The sequence below is a fragment of the Penicillium atrosanguineum genome (genome assembly GCF_028827265.1).
Source record: "Penicillium atrosanguineum strain IBT 20685 chromosome Unknown utg000007l_segment0_segment0, whole genome shotgun sequence".
Lineage (NCBI taxonomy): Eukaryota > Fungi > Ascomycota > Eurotiomycetes > Eurotiales > Aspergillaceae > Penicillium > Penicillium atrosanguineum.
Genome location: NW_026623139.1, coordinates 1861731 through 1883086, shown reverse-complemented (window position 1 = coordinate 1883086; position 21356 = coordinate 1861731). Strand labels below are relative to the sequence as shown.

The window sequence follows — 21356 nt, the reverse complement described above, 5'->3', positions numbered from 1 at the left end:
TTTATCATGTTGAACTCGATCCCGGGTGCCTTGCAAACAAGGCGACAAACTGTGAACCCCGCAAAAGTTGCAGGCCCGGGTATCAGGATCCCCTGTTTCTGTCTTCATTAAACTCGCCATAATGCGACCGCGGCGCCGAATTCTTGCGCATAGGATCCCCTGTGCCCAATGCGACAAAACGTTTTCCAAGACGGAGCATCTGAATCGGCATCGTCTTGTCCGTATGCAGCCCTCGGAGGATTATCCTTGTTAACCTACCCATTTTGTTCAGAACGAGCTCTAATAGATGCAACAGACACTGGTGAGCGCCCGTATAAATGCTCCATCTGTTCTAAACAGTTTTCTCGAAGGTGAGCCACTACATTTGAGATACGAGAACATTGTTAAGTGGACAGAGATGTTCTCCTTCGCCATCGCCGGAATCATCCTTCAGAGAATGGATCACGTCCTGATGTAGGCCACCTCTTGAGAAATTTCTTATTCAGAAGTCAGAGTCTGATCAATTAGCAGGGATTATCGCTTACTCCGACTTACCCGTCTCAAGAGTTGTCTCCTGGTGAAGCACATGAGACTGGCATGGATGGCCGTGAGGAAATTCTGATACCACCAGCAATAGAGGAAAACGCTCTCGGTATTCCTACGCGCCTACTGAGTGAGAACAATCAATTAGCTGCAGTCAAAGAGGCCCAGGGTTATGGCTCCCTACATGATCTGGCTCGAGGTAATCTGAGCAACGAGTTCTTGACTATGCTTTTCCACCCTTCCTACGAGTCTCAATCTCCTTTGAACTCGTTGATACATCAACCAATAATACATCCCAACCACCAAGACGGCTTTCAAAGTTCACAACTGCATTCGGTCGTCAGTAGTGGATCATTATCACGCCCAGATGTTGCGTACCAAGTTGCAACGAGAATGCAAAGTCTCTGGCCAGGAGGATCACAAGGAATCAATCGACCTAGTTTCTGGTATGGAATTGCATTTGGCTCATCGAAAAACATCTATGCCACCTACGATTCCGGTCTAGGCCTAGACCCAAGCAACCAGACGCGTATCGACGACACTACTCCGGAAATCACTCTTACCGATAATTGCAAGAGACGACTTGGAGGATTAAAAAGAAACACTTTAGTCTGTGGATGCAATCAAATTTTTGATGACGGGTTTGCTTGTGAGCTTCGATATTGTTGTATCAACACAACAGAGGTTTTTGATCAGGGCTTCTATCTTTACACTCACAAGTTTCAACCCGCCTATCCTGTTCTTCACCTTGCCACATTTAGCCCCGATAACACGCCCACACTCTTAATTTTTATCATGTGTATGGTTGGGATTTCGTTTTTGAAAACTGAAGAAGCTGTAGCCTTTGTGCAAAAGGCTTACCCTGTATGGAAGATCTCCAAATTGGCTGATGTTTATCTACTGACAGGTATTGAGCAGGCAATTATCAACGAGGTCTATACTCGGGTAATATCTGCAACTGTAGTTTCACAAACTCCCGTCGATATTCTAAGCGATCTGGTGCTGGCCCACCACACGCTTTTTCTGTTCATCTCGACAGGGGTAAGGAATTGCTCTACTGATTGATAATCTACACGTCTAACTCAGTTCACAGGGAAATCTCTGTCTGGAAAAATCACAGATTCTCTACATACATACACTCACAGTAAGCGGTTCCCAAGTGACTTGATGATCGGAAGGATTGATGTTGATTGGTTTCCTTCAGACCGCACAAAAATATGGCTTCTTCAGCTCAAAGATTGAGGAGCCCATTAATGCACTTTCCCCACCAAACATGTCAGAAAATGCTCGGTGGTGTGCGTGGAGCCGAGTTGAATCAACCAAATGGTGCAACCTCCCATTCCAACATACTCATTGCAGCCAATTAACAATTTGTCCTAGTCTGATCATAGGTCTCCTTCTGCACGACTCCTGGCTATCTGAGCTCTTCTCGATGAATCCAATTATACAGGCTCATGCTCTGGCGATCAATCTTCCGCAATCGAATATTCTCTACGAAGCCCCAAACTGCCATGCATGGTCGCAGCTCTCGACCAACACTTCAACCAAGAATGACGTCCTCGAGCTCTCGTCACACAACTTCAGTCTACCGGATTTGAATGGCCCTGTTCATGCTTTCTCCATGTATGGGCTACTCTGTTCCGTTCTTCTTCGTGTTTCTGCAGATACGTACCGGCTTGTCTCCAGCTCTGATATAGTTCCAGCAAGTCAGCACCACCATGTACCTTGGAGAATCTGTCAGATCGATAAACGAGCAAGCATTGCTGCCCCTTTACTTACCAGTTTGATCCAAGTATATGATGAAACTCTCCGCAAGTCGAACCCCAACTGTATTATCATCTGGCACAGCGTTTGCATTCTCTTGACAGTCGATGCCAATGTCCTTGCGCGTGCTGCCGGTCGAGAGGGACCAGAAATTATGTCCCAAGCTCGCCTTGACCTTTCTAGCTGGATAAACACGACTGCTGCACGAAGAGCATGTCTTCACGCAGCTCAAGCATTCAGGACTTTGTCGCACCGGAAACCTGCCGATGGAACAGCCTTTCAGTCGGTCCGAACGTTATTCATGTCGGCACTTGTTCTTGGAATGTACATTTTGATGGGCCCCGATTATTTAGGATCAGGCCAGTCCAATGGCAGTCAATTCGACCTAGCTAATACAGATCTTGACTGGCAAGCGATTGGCGATGAAGGTCTGTCCGATCATATTTCAAGTCCATCAGCCAAGTCAGTGGAGCAAGAGGATCCCGGCATCAATTTCATTCGTGATGGTGGGCCAATAATCATCAATGGGAAGATATATAGACGAGGGTCTCGACATGCGCAGCGCATCATTCTGGAGTTTGCCAGTCTTTTAGATGAAGTGGGGTCACATTGGATGGCGGACTATGCGCGACTACTGTATATGATTCATGACACCATGGCAGAACCAACCGGTGCACCATAAGAGACAAATAGAAGACCTCGAAATTATATCAATAAAGAATGAAGAATAAAGAAATCTCAAAATCATCACCAGGTTATAATGCGAATCACATGACGTGTCAGTGATCGGCTCCGCGATCCTCGTCTAAGCCACCGCCGCCCTTTCGCAGGCCCTCGTTTCCTCAGACTCTCAAACTCTCCAAATCGCCTTCGACACAATCTTTAACGGGACATCCGACCTCATTCAAAATGAGTGACGCCTATGAACGCGAGCAGTACGTCCCAGTCCTTTCTGAAGCCCCGCAGGCCACCCAAGACAGCTCCCAAGACACCGTCCATTCGCCTCATCCGACCACCATGCCACCGAACACCTTTCGCTGACTCCCCAAGCTAGGCAAAACAATGCGCTCCTCAATTCCCTCTCTTCTAAAGTCTCCGCCCTCCGAGATGTGACGATCAACATCCACGACAACGCGCGGGATCAAGACACGCTCGATCATACGGTACGTCGATCACGACACCACCTATGCGGAGACAGTACTAGAGAAGAGCCGAAATTTCTCGCTTGAACATACGACTGACAACGGTCTTCTTACAGAATGACGTCTTCTCCTCTTTCGGCACGAACTTGAAGGGCAGCGCCTCCCGACTCACAAGGATGGCCAAGCAAGGCGATACCGTCGCCGTGCTCAAGGTGGCGGGTATTTGCATTGGCGCCGGAATCTTGCTGTATATCATTCTGGGATGGATCTTCTAAACGAGGATATATCTCGTCATGGCCCGCCTAATGGCGACCTCGGTTCGATTTCATGCGCACGCCACGGTCAACGAAGATGCTCTTGCTGGTTCAAGATGCATTCCAATATTTCATCCATGCCCCCAGTTCTCTACACCTGACCGCTACCATGAATGCGCCATACATTATTACTCTGAGCCCTGACATCGCATTGATACACGGTTGCGGAATCCGGGCCTAAGCGACACCAACTGCGCGAGAACCTATTCGCGCGCCTTTATCTCCAAGATTCTGGTCTGAAGCTTGACTAAATGTGCAAATTACCTTGAGCGGGGATGTCTTATTGCGGCGGGCGAATGAGCTTTGGCTTACATCGCATTATCGGGGGTTCTTCTGTGTTATTCAACTTGCCTCTACTAGTGAACATAATTTCCAGCCCATCCTGTTCTCGGGCGCTCTAGCGACTTCATTAATAGCGCGCATAAGCTCAACATTTTAATCACACAATGGTCTAATTCAATCCCTCTTACTCAACTCTCCAACTCCATAGCTTCAAGAACATTGGAGAGACACTGCAGGTCTAGGTGATTATGTGGACTTGCCAAGACCAGATAACATTCTAGAACATCTCACACAAGCTAAGTGAAACTCTTGATGTGTTCTATTAATATTTAAGCTTTTCTAACAGTCCAAGAGTTTGTCTGGCCAATGCACAGCACTCCGAGCTTATTGAGCCCCTCTCGTTCCACCAACCCCAGAATTCCGTTTTCGGCGACGATTCCATTTTCCACGTAACCAATCCGGCAGCTCCGTCCCATCGAAGAGGAAGTATGCCAATTGAACGTTCTCACGTTCCAGATGCGGACAGTTTTCGGAAATTTAGCCGATGGCCCTGAGCGCTCTGTAGATTGTGGTGGATCATAGCCGCAAAGATGGCTACGGCACGCGAGCAGAGCACCAGAATCTATTCACCCACGCCAGCCCCCTAAACTATTCCTGCATCTCACACCCGAGCAGACAGTGAAATCAAGTAGGACCTTCTGGTCCGATCCGTGCAATTCAAGGTGGTTCAGACTCGAACTCCTCACAATGTGGCAGAGACGGTATAACTGGGTCCTGGCGAGCACTGTAGCCTTGGGGCTTGTGCTTACCGTGCTCCTAATCAAACTACCACACAAGAAAGATATTCGCAATGCGGGCGTGGCTATTTTCAAGGGCCATTTACCTCCTGTTCCCGATTACGAGGATAGTCATGTCGCGCACGAAGACGCATATACCGAGCCGAAGACTACGCATACATCGTCCGGGTCGGCGGGATACACGATACATAATCCCGCCGCAGAGTGGGATCCAGCTTGGGACGATAAGGGGAAATGGCCCAAATGGTCAAGACCAGTTACGACCTCATCTGTCACGACTTCACCATTGAAGTCGACCTTGAACTCCAACTCAACTGCGACGAACTCGTCGTCTATCTCGCGCCAGAGAATAGATCAGTTCGTACGGTCGATTCTCGACTTCGAAGACGACGATACTTTCAATCGTCTTTCCTGCCCCTCGAGTGTCGGAAGCAGATACAGTCAATTGCGCGAAACAGCGGATACAAGCGGCCAAGTGCGATATTTCTTCGCGCTGAACATGGGCGAGTCAGCGCGAGTCATCACACGCATGATGAGTACTATCGTCGAGGCGATGCGGTTCTTGGGTCCGAAAAACTGTGCTGTATCGATTGTCGTTGAGAAGTCGGATGACGGGACGAATGAGATACTGGCTGAGCTTAAGCCACGGGTTGAGGCGATTGGAGCGCGGTTTTTCTTGGATGAGGTTAGATCTATTCCGCGCAATTCGACGGAGGCTTTGAAGGAGAAGCGTGTTGCGGAACTGAGGAATAAGGTTCTTGAGCCGTTAAAGTTTGTTGGAGCGCAGGGGTTGATAGATGACTTGGCGGGGATTTATTCGCCGGAGGCATTGATTATCTTTGTGGATCAGATTGCGCTGTGTCCGGAGGATATACTGGAGCTTGTATTTCAGCATGTGAAGCAGGGGGCGAGTATGGCTTGTCCGTTTGTGTGGACCGGGAACGGGACACAGTTTGGGGATCTCTTGGTGTCGAGGTCACTGGCGGGTGATACGTTCTTTGAGATTCCGCATGATGGATCATTGGCATATAGCCAGGATTTATTCTGGAATGATGAGGCTTCACGAGGCCATTTCAATACGTCTCGACCTTTCCAGGTGTTTTCGTGCTGGGGTGGAATGGTCACATTGGACGCAGCGTCCTTCGCTGAGAAGACGTTCAGGTTCCAGAGCAGCAGGCCTGGGGAGTGTCAGATGGCGTCTGCCATGTTACTTGCGAGGGACATGTGGCGTCGAGGCCGTGCGAAGATTCTAGCTGTTCCATCAATCAACGTCGCTCGATATGATGAAGAGGCGGTTGGTGCAAAGGCCTTGCGGGGATATGTGAGCGACCATGTCGACTCGTTGCAGCCGAGGTTGAACCAGACGGAGTACATCTCATGGCAGACAAAGCCACCGGGTATGATCAAGTGTCTGCCTGATCTGAAGCATTCCAAATGGATTGCACCGACCTGATTGATTCTCTTCCTTTTACATCATGCGACGGCGCCGGCTAAACCTTCTGTATATTACTTCATTTATGTTAATACCCTACCCCCTCCTTGACGATCAACAATGGATTTCATTCATTCATCAGCTTCGTAGATCACGAAACGGAAACAATATCGGGAAGTCCGAGGGTAGTACGCAGTTGGGCGCAAGAAGATTTATCCCCCTTGGCATCTCGAACCCTCGCAGGGCTCCAGGACTCCAAGTGTCACCGGTCGATCATCGGAGAAATGCGCCAAGATCTCCCGTCCTCGGCAGCTATTCGGAAAAGCAGAGTCTGGCCACTCCTTGGTAGTCAGGGGCAAAGAGCACTAGCTACGATGGAGGCGCCGATATTCGCTAGTAAAGTACTGTAAAGAAACCCTCTTGGACACCCGCAGTGGGGCATGATCGGTTTTCTCTCAGCGTGGCCCTTCCCAGCGTGGTAATTGGTAAAAGAATTCCACTGGCCGCATCATCGCTATCTTTGCATTGTAGGCCGCACTGATAAGAAGAGCATTCACCGCTGCGGCTGTTGGGTTTCGAGACAGTGTCCAGATGATTGGAGTTGTGACCCTGTCAGGCGCCCAGGGTACTGAGCTGGTTTCTGACCAGGGTTCCCTGCATTGTGTATCTACAAAGATGGTATACGTCAAAGCTACCATCCAGAAAACAGTGTGGTCGTGGCCCACAGATTTACACTTGTTGACTCGGATGATGTGATGGGATCCGCTATGGAAAGAAAATCTGGTTCTGGGACCCAATTTTCACCGGTTGCTGGATAAAGCTGCGCCCAGCGGGTTACAATGGGCGAGTGTCCGATGCTGCCTAAAAGAGAAAAGGAAACGGTGGAAAAGTCCAATGCTAAAAAAAAAGAGAACCAAAAAAAGGCAGAAAGTAATCCACCATGATCTGCTTGTGGGTCAATGGAGGAAAACCCTGAGGACCGTGGAACGCCCAACCGGAGCATTTTTGCGATTCGAACAATCAAAATAATGACATGTTCATGTTCCATTCTGGCGTTTTCGAATTTATCCGAGTCTATGAGATATTATCCGGCATTGCAAGTGTCAGGATGGCCCTTTTCCCTAGACATCTAGATTGTTTACATGGTCAATGGTATCGGAGAAGCCCGAAAGCAAGATTGCCTGCAGTAGGCAAACTCGAACTCGAAACTCGAAACTCGAAGCCGCCCGCCAAGCATTTCGAGGTTTCCAGATCAACAGGAGAAGACGCGCAAGTCGGGCAGAGAAAACCGGGACGCGGTCGGGATTCCGGTGTAGCGGGAATGCGCAAGAACGCAGGGCACAGGCATCCCGATGGGACCCGTGGTCGGCAACCAGGCCGAGACCGTATCCTCAAAGAGAACGCCTATGACATGGTGGCACCCAATCCTTGGTCTTGATATCGTTTCCTGATCCTCCTCAGGTAGGTGTGTGCGCACGCCACCGGTCCTAGACAGTTCGAAAAAAAAGATCCATAGGATACCCGACACCTTATCTTCATAGTTTCAGAGGTCGAAGAAATCGTCATTGAGACAAGCCAGACTGGACTGGTGTAGCCGGTGAGCATCATTTGACACCCAGTGGAGCTCATAGGCGGATCGCCTGCCGCAATGACTGGACCCGCTACAACCGCGACAGGGACTGTGCGGTTAGCTCCGAGTTACTGCAGAGATTGGAAGATCAGTCTGGACAGTTGCGTGAATATAGTCGGACTGCTTTCGGGAATCGGTCGATTGCATTCCGGTCTGATTGCATGTGGTCCGCATGGGTTTCTCCAGACATTCCTGCGTGTGACAGCTACCGTGCCCCTCAAAGGCCACTTGCGCTCAAGGCCAACTGCGGATTCATTACGCGTGTATTGCACAGCTCACAGCACATGCAGGACAGAATATGCAGACATGCCCCTGAACTCCGTGGCAGGGAAAGTGATCAGCACAAGGCCTAGGCTAGACCTGAGGCCCCGTAGATGTATGCACAAGGAAGCTTTCAGTCGACAGCCCTGTTCATAGAGGGGCAGTTTCAGGACCATGGATTCCACGCAGGACTGGACCGAGTGGAGACAGCCAATTTTTAAAGCCAAGTTGATAACACCTAACCATTGTACGTGTATGATATGCAGCAGACGATCAAACTGGATCGATCTAATACCAATGCGGGAAGGGCGATCCCGAGGCATGGCGTGATAGAATGGGTAAACGAAGGTCCCCGAGCAACGGATTGACATGGGGTGATGAAGACAGTGCTATTACGATAGCTTGAAACACAAAACACAAAGTTCTAGATATAGGTGGGGATTGGGTACGTGATTGAAGATAGTAATTGTAAAACAATTAGGGTATGTGACATCTTCATATGATCGTGAGATACCCTTCGCTGACGTAAATCCATCGTGCCAGATCAGCTTCCCTCGGTACTCAGCTGCTTACTTCCTATTAATTATTGGAATATCCCATGGGATCCCGTTCTTTTTGTTTCCCACAACAAATTCCGATCCCTTATCTAGGCTCTCCAGGCTTAGTCAACTCGCAACATCTCCGGGCGCTCATCGCCACATAAAATCCACTGCCGCTTCCGGCACATCTCCACCGCTGCGGAGCCGTTTGGTCGGACCGGATATCGATTCTGGACACTCACCGGTAGATCACCGAGAATTTACGCAAAAACCATCTGTCATATAGCTGGTTCATTTTTCCCTCATTTTTCCGATTCTCCCTCTCTCTCTCTCTCTCTCTCACACACACTATACGTTCCTCCTGGATTTTCTTACGGCTGCCCGATCGCAGCTGCGGGCAAATTCACAATGGCTCTCAGCTTCTTTAGTGGTGGTGGAAGTGCCAGTAACGCCAAGTATTTCGACATTCGGTGAGTGGGGTGGCATGTGAGGCTTTGAAGGTCTTGTGCTGACGTTCCAGATTGAACGATGAGTACATCGTTTTTCGTGGCAATGAACATGAGGCTGCCAGCGCTCATTTGAAAGGGACTCTGTTGCTCTGCCTGTCCGAGCCCCTCGCCATCAAGCATATCCGCCTACAGCTGACAGGCATGTCGCGCGTCTGGTACGTCATTCCGCAGCAAGTGCGCAGTCCGGAATTTAAACTTATAAGCACCGCAGTTGGCACCTTCCATCTAGTTCGTCAGCTGGCGGTCGCAAATCCTGGCGCGAGCGAGTCTTCTACGACAAGACGTGGCGATTCCGTGACCCCGGCAAGGGCAAGACAGAGGTGTTGGCTGCCGGCAACTATGAATACCCCTTTGACGTCGTCTTGGAGGGCTCCATGCCTGAGAGCGTGGAGGGTCTGTCTGAGACCTGGGTGATGTACAGATTCAAGGCCGAGATTGGGCGCAAGTACGCCAAGGACATCGTCGCTCGGAAACCTCTGCGCATCATTCGAACCCTTGATTCCAGCGCTCTGGAGCTGGCGCATGCGATGGTACGTTGCACCGGAATATTGTGGTGTGAGGTCAGACTAACAATATCTCAGTCGGTGGACAACATCTGGCCGAACAAGATCGAATACTCCATCAGCACCCCCACGAAGGCTGTCATGTTCGGCACTGCCATTCGCGTTGATTTCAAATTGGTCCCGCTCCTTAAGGGTCTGCGCATCGGACAGACTACGTCACAGCTCATCGAAAGCCACGATTTGACTCTCAACCCGGAAGATCCCGACTCCATTCGGAACACCTACAAGATTACCCGGACGATATTGACCGACGAGCACGAGACCAATGAGGATAACATCGAGATTATCGATGAGGCGGCCGAGGGATACCAGTTCACGCGCTATCTAGACATGCCGCAAACCTTGACCCGGTGCCTGCAGGACACGGACACCAAGGGCATTAAAATCCGCCACAAGCTGAAGTTCCGCATTCAACTTCACAACCCGGACGGCCACATCAGTGAGGTGAGTCAGAGATATTCGCCGAGGTAGATGTCCTCAGAGGGTCTTGCTGACTGTAACAATTTAGCTCCGCGCGACGCTTCCGGTCTCGATCTTCATCTCCCCGAACATTGCCATAGACGAGAACAACAATCTCCGTGAACAGACACAGCAGACGAATCGTCAGACTGCCGATGATATAGCCGCCCACCAGGCACCTCCCCTCTATGGAGAGCACACCGTCGACCAGCTATACAGCGAGGTCGACCCGAATGGCTACCGCACTCCGGGCCCCAGCAGCGGTGGCCCCGGCACACCCTTCGGCGCGCTCAGCCGTAACATATCTGCAGAGAACCTGGCTTCGATGGCCGCCCTCACGAACACCGATATCTCTGCCGCTGCTCTTCACAGTCGCTTGAACAGTCTCAGCGCAAACCGTACTCTCCAGCCGGCCACACCTGGGGAGATACCCAACTCTCCCCCGGAGAATCACGCCAACTCGCGTGGATTGAACGTCCACTTTGGTGACTACTTCGGGCCGTCTTCCGGTTCGAATTCACACAGTCCCGGTAGCCCAGAGCTCTCCCGCCGACCTTCTGATGATGGGGCTCAGTCCCCGATCGTATCGGGCATGACAACACCCTTCCACCCTCATTACGCCGAAGTTGAGACTTTAAGCCGAGTTCCCAGTTACTCGACCGCAGTGCGTGCGGCCGTGGGTCCATGCGACTCGGGCCTACCTGACTACAATGCAGTAATGGCTAGCAGTCTGCCTTCGACGCCGGTGCTCCAGTCCCCGCAACAGGCCTACTTGCGAAGTGGCCGCAACAGTGGCCGGACTAGCGGAGTCTCCACTCCTTTCGAGGTGCATAATCGTCCCGGACACCTGCACCCTAGCTCCAATGCTGACGACGCTGAAACCAGGTTGCGACTAGTGCAAGCGCGCGCTAGAGCTTGAGCTGTCTATGCATCAATACCCTCGATCAAATCTTTACGCACAGCATCCTTTACATTAATTTCCCCCTTCAACATACAAAAGTTGGGTTCAGTGCTGGCCACTACCACCCATCTGCACTTTTTCCCTCCATCTCTTCTCTTTCAGGAAGCTCGCTTCCTGCCACATCTGCATTTCACGACAACGGTCATACACCAGTCCTTTCGGCGTTCGAATTTATTATAGATAAGTCCAGGATATCTTCATAGACATGATCATTTGCTTTTACGGGAATATGACACAGCTGAATTGGAGAACTAGTCTCCACAGCACGAGTTACGCATGGATACCCAAACTTGCTCAACCTATACCCTAATCACAACATCCAATCCAAATGGAAAATCCATAACACTGAATGTTCCAAGTCCGGCAAGTCTTGATGTTTTTCAAGCATAAAGGCATTGTACAGTAGCATGGAATGTTGTTTCGGAGGGGGGGGAGGGGGGAAATCCGCATCCGTTGGCTCCACCGTGGCGTAGGCGGGCACCGGGGTTGTGGTAACATTATCTTTAGCGTGAGACCTATAGCGATGTTGACGTGGCAGACCTTCCAATGCTCCTAGGTTCCAGTAGTTCTCAATTCTATGTACAAAGACCCTGATTCCCAGGAAATCTTAAATCTTAAATTTCATGTAAGTTGGGCACCGGTGCGCCACAGACGTGAGCAGTGACCTCATCGCCGCAATATGCGCGATCGGCGTAGAAGAATGCGAGCTCATCCCACCTTCCCACCTTCGATTCCCACCATCGACCCACTCATCGTCTTCTCTCGAAGCGCTTTGTTCACAGCTAGTCCGTCATAAGACTAGCGCTTGCCCCGGCGATCCGGGTTTTCGACCACAGCCACGAAAGTGCCACAGTCCCAGATCCCCGATCCCGCATTTCTCCCCCCAAAAAGGAGTCGACCTGCCCTTTAAAGCCATTGAGAAAACATCTGGACATATCGCCTACCCTCATCCTCTGCGAGCCTGACTCAAGCGTCATTTCCACCGGTCCCCTTTGTCTCCCCACAATCCGCCATGGCCTCTCCGACGGATGTCAAGCTCCCCCAGCGGTCGGGCACCGTGAGCAGTGGCTTCACTCGCCGTACCTCCATGAGCGATGACGAGGCTATTCCTCAGACCGATAGCAGTGAGGTGTGTTCAGAGTACTCTGGTGTATCTGCGGGCCACTGGGCTGCAGCGGAATCCCGCGGGGGGAATGATCGGCTAACGATGTGCTCTTTCGTACAATACAGACTACCAATCTGCTAATCGAGCGTCTGCGTGCTTGGAAGCACATGTGCGGCAACCTCGAGGACTATGTCAACGCTTGTGCTAAGGTGGCCAAGTCTCAGTCCAAGGACCATGAGAAGATCCTCAAGGTGAGCGCCTCATTGTGCCCATGTCTTGATGAGCGGTGTGCTAACTATACACTTTATATAGACCGTTAGCGAACCTCTGAAGGAGAGCCACCACTTCAGCTCCAGCGAGGGTGGTGTCACTGGTCTCTTCGAGAACATGCGCAATAATTCCCAGGTACGCTCACACTGGTGGTATTCAATTGATATAAATGGTCTTTAATGCTTAACCAGGGCATGGTGAACATGTATCTTGACACCGAAAAGAACCTGAAGGGCAGTGTGATTCCCCTTCTGGAACGTCTCCACAAGGAGATCAAGAACAAGTCCAAGGAGCTCAAGACGGGCGCTGCCAAGGGCGCCAAGGCCGTGGAGAAGGCCCGACAAACGACCCAGAAGCACATTGAGCTCCTGGGCCAAAACTCCGCCTCGTGGGATGCCGCTGGACACAACAAGATCGAACAGCATCACGATCCCTACATCATTAAGCGAGGCATCAACCACCGCCTTAACAAGCAGGTGACCGAAGAGAACAACCACCGCAATGACATCCTGGCCGTGCAGGAGTCATTCCAGCAGTTCGAAGCTCACGTCCTCCAGACTGCCCAGACTGCCCTAGACCAGTTCTTCCAGTTCATGGGCGGCCAGCTCGACCGCCAGCGCACCATGTACGCCGACGTCTTGGGAACCGCTCAGCGTATTCCCCCGGACTTCGAGTGGGTCAACTTCTGTGTCCGCAACGACGCTAACCTAGTCAACCCCGACTCGCCGCCGCGCTCGTTCTCAAGCATCACGTTCCCTAACATGGATCACAAGTCCACTCAGCCCCTGATCGAGGGCTCCCTGGAGCGCCGCTCTCGCGCCATGATCAAAGGCTACAGCACCGGCTACTACGTCGTCACCCCAGCCAAATACCTCCACGAGTTCAAGAGCAACGACGATTTCCAGAAGGACCCCACACCGGAGTTGTCATTGTACCTGCCCGACTGCATCGTCGGTGCCATCGACGGCGTCAAGTTCAACGTCAAGGGCAAGGATGTCTCCAGCGGCAAGGTCGGCAACGCCTTCCACACCAACACCGAGCTTAGCTTCAAGGCTCACACCCCCAACGACGCTGAGCAGTGGTGGTCCGTCATCAAGGACGCCACTCGCCAGTCTAACCCGACCGTGTCCACCAACGTGGCCGGCGGATCAGCTGTCGCTTCGCCTATGACCTCCGCCGCTCCCTCGCGCAACGTTTCCGCCAACCACCCTCCTCCCACCTATGCCGAGAATGGCGAGGAGAAGGCCGAGAAGGCCGCCTCCCCAACCGCACCCGCAGCCGCAACAGCTACCTCCCCAACAGCAACCGCAGCCGCACCAGCTACCTCCCCTAGTGCTGAGGTCAAGGATCCAGTCAAGGAAGCTGCTCCCTCTCCCGGTATCACCCGTACCAGCACCACCTCAAGCCACTTCCACACATCCCCTGGCGGATCCGCTGTTGGTGAGAAGTCATAAGATCAAGTGACATGGTGAAACCTCGCTGGTTTTTCTCTTCCAGTCGGTTTGCTCTTATTCTTTTGCTTCCGTGGAGACACCACTGCATACGTTCTGATTTCCATGATGTATTGATGCCGTGTTGTTGACATCTCTCGTTCTGGCCTTTGTTCATTTTCATGATCTCAGCGTGCCCAGGTAAATTGATCACCTTGTGGCTTGAGGGTGTAGAAGACAGTTTTCCATATATACTTTGCCTAATATTCCGCAAATACGACGACTTTCAGCGATATTCTTTTTTTAGTCTTAATTTGGATGTTACTCATACGTTTGAGTATCTAATTTACATTGATATACTGAATATTCATGTAGAGTTGAGTCGTGTTCTTGATAGCAACTATGCACATGTATAGATATCAACATTGAAAGAATTCCAAGTCCGCTTGACGATCGCTGAAGTAAATTCACAATTTGTCATGAGCTCATATATGATGGTACACCTAAAGCAGGACCCATTGATCCTCCAGTGTCGTATGGTGTTCACATCAGGCCACACCGGCCAAAACTACCACAAAACCTCAGAAGTCCTCCGGACTCTCCAAGTCGCTCAATTTTTGCCCAAGAAACCTCCCCAACGCCGCACACTTCGACTCCAACGCAAGCAAAACAGCCGGCTCGGCCGACAAGTTCAAACTCTTCAACCTCTCCAGATCCGCACTTCGATCAATCTCATGTTGTGCATCAAGCCCATTAGCCGAGCCTGGGTTTGGGTTCGTCGGCGTACGTAGACCATCTCCCGATCCATCTGAAATGGCCCCATTCCCATTCCCATTCCCATTTGTGTCGTCATGCTCGTCGCCATTTGCTGTGCTTTTGGACGGGCCCACAGCTGCTAGGAGCACTCTGTCCGCGATGCGCGTTACTACTGCGACTGAATCGTCAAGTTCGAAGACGATGGAGCCTACGTCGCCTAGGGACATTGATTGCGCGGTCACGTAGGAGGAGGGATGGCTTGCTGGGTTTACGCCTGTTAGGTTGCCGCTTGAGGCGGTTTTGGCGTAGCATGTGTAGGCGGCGCCGTAGGTTGCGCTTAGGTTGCGGAGTTGGCGGGATGTTAGGGTTGAGCTGTAGGCGAAGACTGCGCCGTTGGTTGCGAAGACACTATTTGAGGGGGTACATTAGTGATTTGTTGGATGGAAGGTAGCATTTGGGATTGAAGGGGGATGTACAGGATGGTTGTGATCTCTGGTGGGGAGAGGTTATCTTCTAGAAGGTCGCCTAGCGCCTCTGAGTCCAGCATTTTGATATCAGGGAGTCCGGGAATCATGATGTCGGATTCGTATTGTGCGGCTGGTGTAGGTAATTGTAGTTGAATGGTCGGGAGATCCCTTGATGGTCTGCAATGCGCTTCTACGGACCAGTCCTTGGGCGGAGTCCACGAGCAATCCTCCGGAAAGAAGAAGCAGTTATCACTATAGTCCTCGTCGTTCTCGTCGTATTCGATCGGCTCGTCGGAGGAGTCCAAAAGGTTCTGAGCGCACTGCACGCGACAGCGAGCCCAATAGGGAAGGAAGTCAGGGTCGGTTTTCGGAACAGAAACAGGGTCGGGCCTTGCGAAGTAGTCGTAATCGGCTACTGGAAATTGTTGGTATTCAGCCATTTTCAGACCCATGGCCGTGTATGCATGCGCACAGGAGGGCCAGCGTCTATTTCAGTCCAACGCAAGCTTGACAAAGGGCACGAGGGCAGATCGATCATAGCGGGCTCTAGGCCAGAAGGGGGATAGGAGACGAGCAGCGTTGACTCAGAGATGACTCGGTCTGATTGACAAGTCACGATAATTCCAGCCGCGCTCGGTGGCACAGAGCGAGGTCGGAGCAGGGGGGTTTTATATGGGTAGGACGCGCAGTCATGAGATGCGCGAGGCTCTCGCGACGCCACGACCATCGTGCAGAACTGGGGGCAACGTGAAGCCATTCAAGCTTGTGATTGGGGAGAATTGGGAAGGATTGGGGCCGGGGCGCAGGCAGAAGCACAATAGTGTGCTAAGCGCGGAAGTGCAAATATTGGGAAAAAGCAAGGCCAACACGAAAGCCGGGGAAGGGAGAGAGACCAATGGCCCGTGGGTGATCAACCGGGGGTGTGGGGGACGTGCGGAGTGCAGGAAGGAAAGGCGTACGAACCTTGTGGCGATCGTAGAGGGTGATGTAGAGGGGGAAGATGAAGGCGTTTAGACCAGGTCGGAGAATGGAGGAAGCGATAGGAGAGACCGAAAGATGCGGGGCCCGCAGCCTAGTGGTCTAGTCTAGTGGGAGGTGCTGGGTGTCAACTCACGACCCGAGCTATATGATGCACTAGCATTGGGACTTCCTACTTCCTACTTGGTACATCGTATCGATCTAGATAGGAACATACCCATCGAACGGGGAATTAGTAGGCATACAGGGGGAATACAGCCAATATCAGAGCTCCAAGTCAGAGTAGCGCGTCATCCGCCATCCGCCATCCGCCCCACCTCCCCTCACGCAAAACCTCCCTCTTCATAACATGTACTCACGATTCCGTCTGTCTTCAAAGGTCCTCACTCCCTTCTCATTTCCTGGTATTGTCCCCGCGGATCCTGTCAGCTGGCCAATCACTAACCGCGATAGTGCGAACCTACACCATGGCTTCCGATACTTCCACTTATAAGCTCAACCGTTAGTAATCAATCTCCGACCTGCACCTCGACACTGACCATGCCTAGACACGATGTTACGGGTCAAGGACCCTAAGCGATCGGTTGAGTTCTATAAGTTCCTTGGCCTGAGTCAGGTCAACAAGCTGGACTTCCCCGAGTGGAAGTTCACCAACTACTTCCTTGCCTACAATGGCCCGGCCTCTCTCCAGGGTGACCGTCACTGGACTGACCGTAACGCCGTCCTGGAGCTCACCCATAACCATGGCACTGAGAGTGATCCCAACTACAGCGTGGTCAATGGCAACACCGAGCCCCACCGCGGCTTTGGTCACCTTGCCATCTCGGTGGACAACATTGAAGCCGCCTGCAAGCGTATCGAGGACGCCGGCTATCCCTTCCAGAAGAAATTGACTGAGGGACGTATGCGCCATATCGCCTTCGCCAAGGACCCTGATGGATACTGGGTGGAGATCATTAAGCGTGGCGACGAAGCCCTGTCTACCACCACCGACCCTAGCAGCTATCGTCTGAACCACACCATGCTGCGCGTCAAGGACGCCGAAACCAGTCTCAAGTTTTACCAGGAGAAGATGGGCATGACCTTGGTCCGCACTATTGAGAACCCGGACAACAAGTTCAACTTGTACTTCCTGGGCTATCCCGCCGCCAACCCCGAGATCAAGGACGGTGCTAAGAACAGTGTTGCGGAGTGGGAGGGTCTGCTGGAGCTGACCTGGAACTACGGTACCGAGAAGCAGGAGGGTCCAGTCTACCACAACGGTAATACCGAGCCTCAGGGATTCGGCCACATCTGTAAACTCCACCGTCCCATCGTGTTTGATCCGATATATTCTAACCAATGGGCTTGCAGGTATTTCGGTCGATGATCTCCAAGCGGCCTGTGAGCGCTTCGAGTCGCTCAAGACTGACTTCAAGAAGCGTCTGACAGATGGCCGGATGCACAATGTGGCATTCCTTTTGGACCCGGATGGATATTGGATCGAGGTGATCCAGAACGAGCGGATCAAGCGCACCTCTAACTGGTAGGGTGCATTTTTAGACAGTAGCCAGCAATTCAAACCTGAGCTTCGCAACCTAGCGAAGATTGCCCATTCTTGACTATCGCCTAGAATTTAATTGTACATGTACTGGTACTGGTACAGTCTAGGCGCAAGTGTCCGCGTGAGTGTAAAAATGGGGCCTTTGGCTTATTACGACTCATCTCATAGGTCCACCCTCTTAGTCGTTGGTGGACCCTTTCCCCCGCCATTCTAAGCATGCCCGACTTCTTTTGTCTTCACCTGGACTTCTTTCAGATTCGCATTCGCACGTATTGAACAATGAATGCGACTGCCCAGACTGACGCAAGATGACTTGACACGGTGACTCAGCCTGTCCGATTGCGCTTGCGACACCAACTCCGACCTCAACCCCCGCGCCCCCACGTCTTAAATCAGATCGCCCATCCTCTCTCAAGATCCCGGACCGGGCCTGAAAAAAATGTCGCCCGAACCCGAGAAGCCGAGAAAGACCCCCCGCAAACACGTTACGACTGCCTGCGTGCCGTGTCGAGAGAGCAAGATCAGAGTATGTACTTCCTAGTGCGGGGATCGGCGCCGAAATCTAATCAGTCGCAGTGCGATGGCTCGACACCACACTGTCAAAATTGTCAGCGAAAAGGGAAGGACTGCAAATATCAGCATGGGGATGACAAGCGGAAGTGAGTGACTGTTCTTGGCTTTTTATGCATGCATTGAGTCTGTTGCTGGTGCAGAGAATTGCATCACTGATATCCCGAAGGAAGATGACTGACGCATTTCCAGAGTATCCCTCCGAGCTGCCACAGAACTTTTCTCCGCGAGAATTGACCAGCTCGTTCATTTCATTCATGATCAGGGACTAGAGCCCCCGCCTATGAAAGCAGATGATGAAGCTGGCATGAATAGGGTGCTAGACACCCTGCAGATTGCGCGCGGCGTCGCTACAAGCACAAGTTCCGTCCCCGCTGGTCAGAAACCAGTAGAAATAAATCAAAATGGAATGTCAGGAACATCCCCCATTCAGAGCTCCCCGAGTACAACACCAGATGGACAGCCCCCACAGGCAGCCGAGGTGGCGACACCCGGCTCATCATCTTCGCAGGGACTTGTTTCCGGTCCGCAGGTGCCCTCGATGGAGCCTTGGAATCCGTTCGGAATGGTGCGGGGAGCATCTGACAACCAGAATTTCATTCATTGGGGCTTTACTCTTCCCACCGCAGAAAGTCTGGACACCATTTACGCCAATCTCAATGGCGCGGCGCCGGAGATACCGGCCAACACAAGCGTGAGCCCAGATAACTTTCAGCTTGGCATGGATATGGCTCAGCAGCCCAGTGTTCTACTGGGCCAAATGCCGGTCGACTACCCAACTCATGAATCTGATAGCGAAGATGAGAACGAGGCTGAGAACGATGTCATTGAACAGTTGTCCAATCGAATTGGTACATTAAAGATCGCTGGAGATGGTCATTTGAGATTCTATGGCGCGACTTCCAATCTCAACTTGGTAGATGTTTCCGCGACGCAACAGAGACAGAGGCCTGATGCGCGAACTGTTCGGCATGATGGTCAGGATATTCTGAATCATCTTCGAGTCGGCCAGCCGGTTGACCAGGGATTGGAAGATCATCTCGTCGAGCTTTACTTCACATGGCAGAATCCGAGCATTTACGTTGTTGACAAAGAGATGTACATGACTGCGCGGTTCAAGTGGCGGAACGAATACGACGACACCCCCTTCTACTCCGAAGTCCTCACCAACGCCATGTAGGTTTCCATCGAATCTTTGAAGACCGTACGAAATGCTAACTTCTCATAGGTGTGCCATTGGAAGTGCTTTCGAGGCAAGATACCACCCTACTTTCATCACATTTCCCAAGTCATTGGCCGAATTCTTCGCAGACAGAGCCAAGGCTCTTTTGGAGATCGAGCTCGACTCTCCATGCGTTGCCACTGTTCAAGCACTGGTCCTCATGAGCTGTCACGAGGGCGCGTCGAATCGTGATGCCCGTGGTTGGCTTTACAGCGGGATGTCTATGCGACTTGCCTTTGATTTGGGCTTGCATCTCGATATGACACCATATGTCAACCAAGGCGACATGAGCCCTCACGAAGCTGATGTTCGGCGAGCTGCTTTCTGGGGAAGCTATGTTGCAGATCATTTCTGGGGGTTCTACTTAGGTCGTCCATTCCGCATGAACGCTGGAGATATCTCGGTGGCTAAACCTGCTTCCACCCTTGGAACCGAGAGAGAAGGGACATGGCGTCCATATGGACTTCAAGCTCCTTCTGATGCGCTCGAAAATGGACTGCGGAACCCGTCCGAGCTCGTTTGCAGGCAGTTTGTCATCCTGTGGGAGATGATTTCTCCTGCTGGTCATATTTTGTGCGTATGTCCTGCCTTGTATAGATGACTTTGCTAATGTCTTTAAGATATGGATGCTCCAATATTTCTCGGCATGACTTGCAGAGGCTCACTTCTCAGGTTACTGAAGATCTCTTTGCCTGGAAGGCCAATCTGCCATCAAGTCTTGAGATCGATCTGGATGATGATACGACACCAAGACTTCCTCATCTCTTAATGCTACAGTAGGTCTACCATTGAATTACCAAATGTTATCATCACTGACAGTGTCACAGCATGCAATACCACCAGATCATCATTTTCTTCCACCGACCATGGGTATCCAAGAGCTACATCCAACCACGCAGCCCTCGCCAAGGACCCGGATACCACCATGCACGACGCATGTGCATCGAGTCTGCTACCGCAGTCGCACGTCTCCTCCACATCTACGAGAAGCACTACTCATTCCGAAGAATGAGCAACCAGGTCGTAGCCATCATCTTCAGTGCAGCACTGATGCTACTTTTTGTCACGGTATCAAGCTCCCCGTTGATGCCCTCCAAGCCAGGCGACACGAACCAACCACACCCACGCAATGCGGAGATGGTTGCGTACCTCAACTTGTGCTTCCGCGCTCTAGACGAACTAGGCCAGTCATTTGAGAATGCTAAGCGCACGCGTGACTATCTAGTCACCCTCCAGCGGCGCTGGCAAACACACATGCGCCGATCTGGCCCGGGTGCCAAACGGCAAATCGGTGGCGCCAATCTCGCAGCTCTATCTCAGCACACGCTATCTTCGCAGCAAGCCCGGAGTATACATGGGCTAGATGCGCGCAAAAAGACCCGCATAGCGGAGAATAACACACCTCGCCCACGGCATGACTCCTTTAACTTGATGGGACCACCTGCCGCCAACACCTTCCAACCTAAGCCCGTTTCATCACAACAAAATCAACAGACTTACCCGCAACATCAATTCTCAACACCCTCGGCCCAACCAGGCGATCTTGACTGGATCCGCAATTCCGACCTCAACCTGCTGTCCGATCCCACCGGCAGCGGAGGTAATGCAAACCCCATGGGCATATCCACACCCCAGTTTTCCGGTGATACAGGCATACTTCCAGACCTGGGGGACATAGATGGGTGGTGGGAATCAACGAATACGAACACCGGACTTGGAGGGTCATCCATGTAAGATCAGTCGGCACTGGAGTACATGGATATTGTATACAAGGAACTAGACGGACACGGAGCATTTGGATATTCCGATACCTAATTATAGATATTGTACTTGAAGTCCA

At 51.7% G+C, this 21356-nt stretch overlaps 8 protein-coding genes across 8 annotated transcripts; 7 read left to right on the top strand and 1 right to left on the bottom strand.

Annotated features, from left to right (window-relative positions):
* Positions 1-121: 121 nt before the first annotated feature.
* N7443_008909 (C2H2-type zinc finger protein) lies at positions 122-2968 on the top strand (the record flags this gene model as incomplete). The annotated part of the gene is made up of 7 exons (XM_056888965.1): positions 122-221; positions 272-350; positions 396-453; positions 511-1563; positions 1616-1666; positions 1727-1815; positions 1903-2968. 7 exons carry the CDS (start codon positions 122-124, stop codon positions 2966-2968), a joined length of 2496 nt encoding a protein of 831 aa, XP_056738267.1.
* A 227-nt stretch (positions 2969-3195) lies between these two features.
* On the top strand, positions 3196-3703 carry N7443_008908 (SNARE domain- containing protein; the record flags this gene model as incomplete). The annotated part of the gene is made up of 3 exons (XM_056888964.1): positions 3196-3221; positions 3341-3449; positions 3545-3703. 3 exons carry the CDS (start codon positions 3196-3198, stop codon positions 3701-3703), a joined length of 294 nt encoding a protein of 97 aa, XP_056738266.1.
* Positions 3704-4771: 1068 nt separating this feature from the next.
* N7443_008907 (uncharacterized protein) lies at positions 4772-6274 on the top strand (the record flags this gene model as incomplete). Its single annotated transcript, XM_056888963.1, has 1 exon — positions 4772-6274. The coding sequence occupies one exon, from the start codon at positions 4772-4774 to the stop codon at positions 6272-6274; it is 1503 nt and encodes a 500-aa protein (XP_056738265.1).
* A 2817-nt stretch (positions 6275-9091) lies between these two features.
* Positions 9092-11133, top strand: N7443_008906 (arrestin family protein; the record flags this gene model as incomplete). Its single annotated transcript, XM_056888962.1, has 5 exons — positions 9092-9153; positions 9204-9347; positions 9404-9722; positions 9774-10199; positions 10264-11133. 5 exons carry the CDS (start codon positions 9092-9094, stop codon positions 11131-11133), a joined length of 1821 nt encoding a protein of 606 aa, XP_056738264.1.
* A 1054-nt stretch (positions 11134-12187) lies between these two features.
* Positions 12188-14004, top strand: N7443_008905 (PH domain protein; the record flags this gene model as incomplete). The annotated part of the gene is made up of 4 exons (XM_056888961.1): positions 12188-12304; positions 12406-12531; positions 12593-12685; positions 12742-14004. The coding sequence occupies 4 exons, from the start codon at positions 12188-12190 to the stop codon at positions 14002-14004; spliced, it is 1599 nt and encodes a 532-aa protein (XP_056738263.1).
* Positions 14005-14561: 557 nt separating this feature from the next.
* N7443_008904 (uncharacterized protein) lies at positions 14562-15655 on the bottom strand (the record flags this gene model as incomplete). Its single annotated transcript, XM_056888960.1, has 2 exons — positions 14562-15144; positions 15213-15655. The coding sequence occupies 2 exons, from the start codon at positions 15653-15655 to the stop codon at positions 14562-14564; spliced, it is 1026 nt and encodes a 341-aa protein (XP_056738262.1).
* An 875-nt stretch (positions 15656-16530) lies between these two features.
* On the top strand, positions 16531-17710 carry N7443_008903 (lactoylglutathione lyase GLO1; the record flags this gene model as incomplete). The annotated part of the gene is made up of 4 exons (XM_056888959.1): positions 16531-16585; positions 16635-16682; positions 16730-17476; positions 17535-17710. The coding sequence occupies 4 exons, from the start codon at positions 16531-16533 to the stop codon at positions 17708-17710; spliced, it is 1026 nt and encodes a 341-aa protein (XP_056738261.1).
* A 453-nt stretch (positions 17711-18163) lies between these two features.
* N7443_008902 (transcription factor domain-containing protein) lies at positions 18164-21250 on the top strand (the record flags this gene model as incomplete). Its single annotated transcript, XM_056888958.1, has 6 exons — positions 18164-18250; positions 18301-18383; positions 18487-19470; positions 19523-20089; positions 20137-20292; positions 20344-21250. The coding sequence occupies 6 exons, from the start codon at positions 18164-18166 to the stop codon at positions 21248-21250; spliced, it is 2784 nt and encodes a 927-aa protein (XP_056738260.1).
* Between the last annotated feature and the right edge of the window lie 106 nt (positions 21251-21356).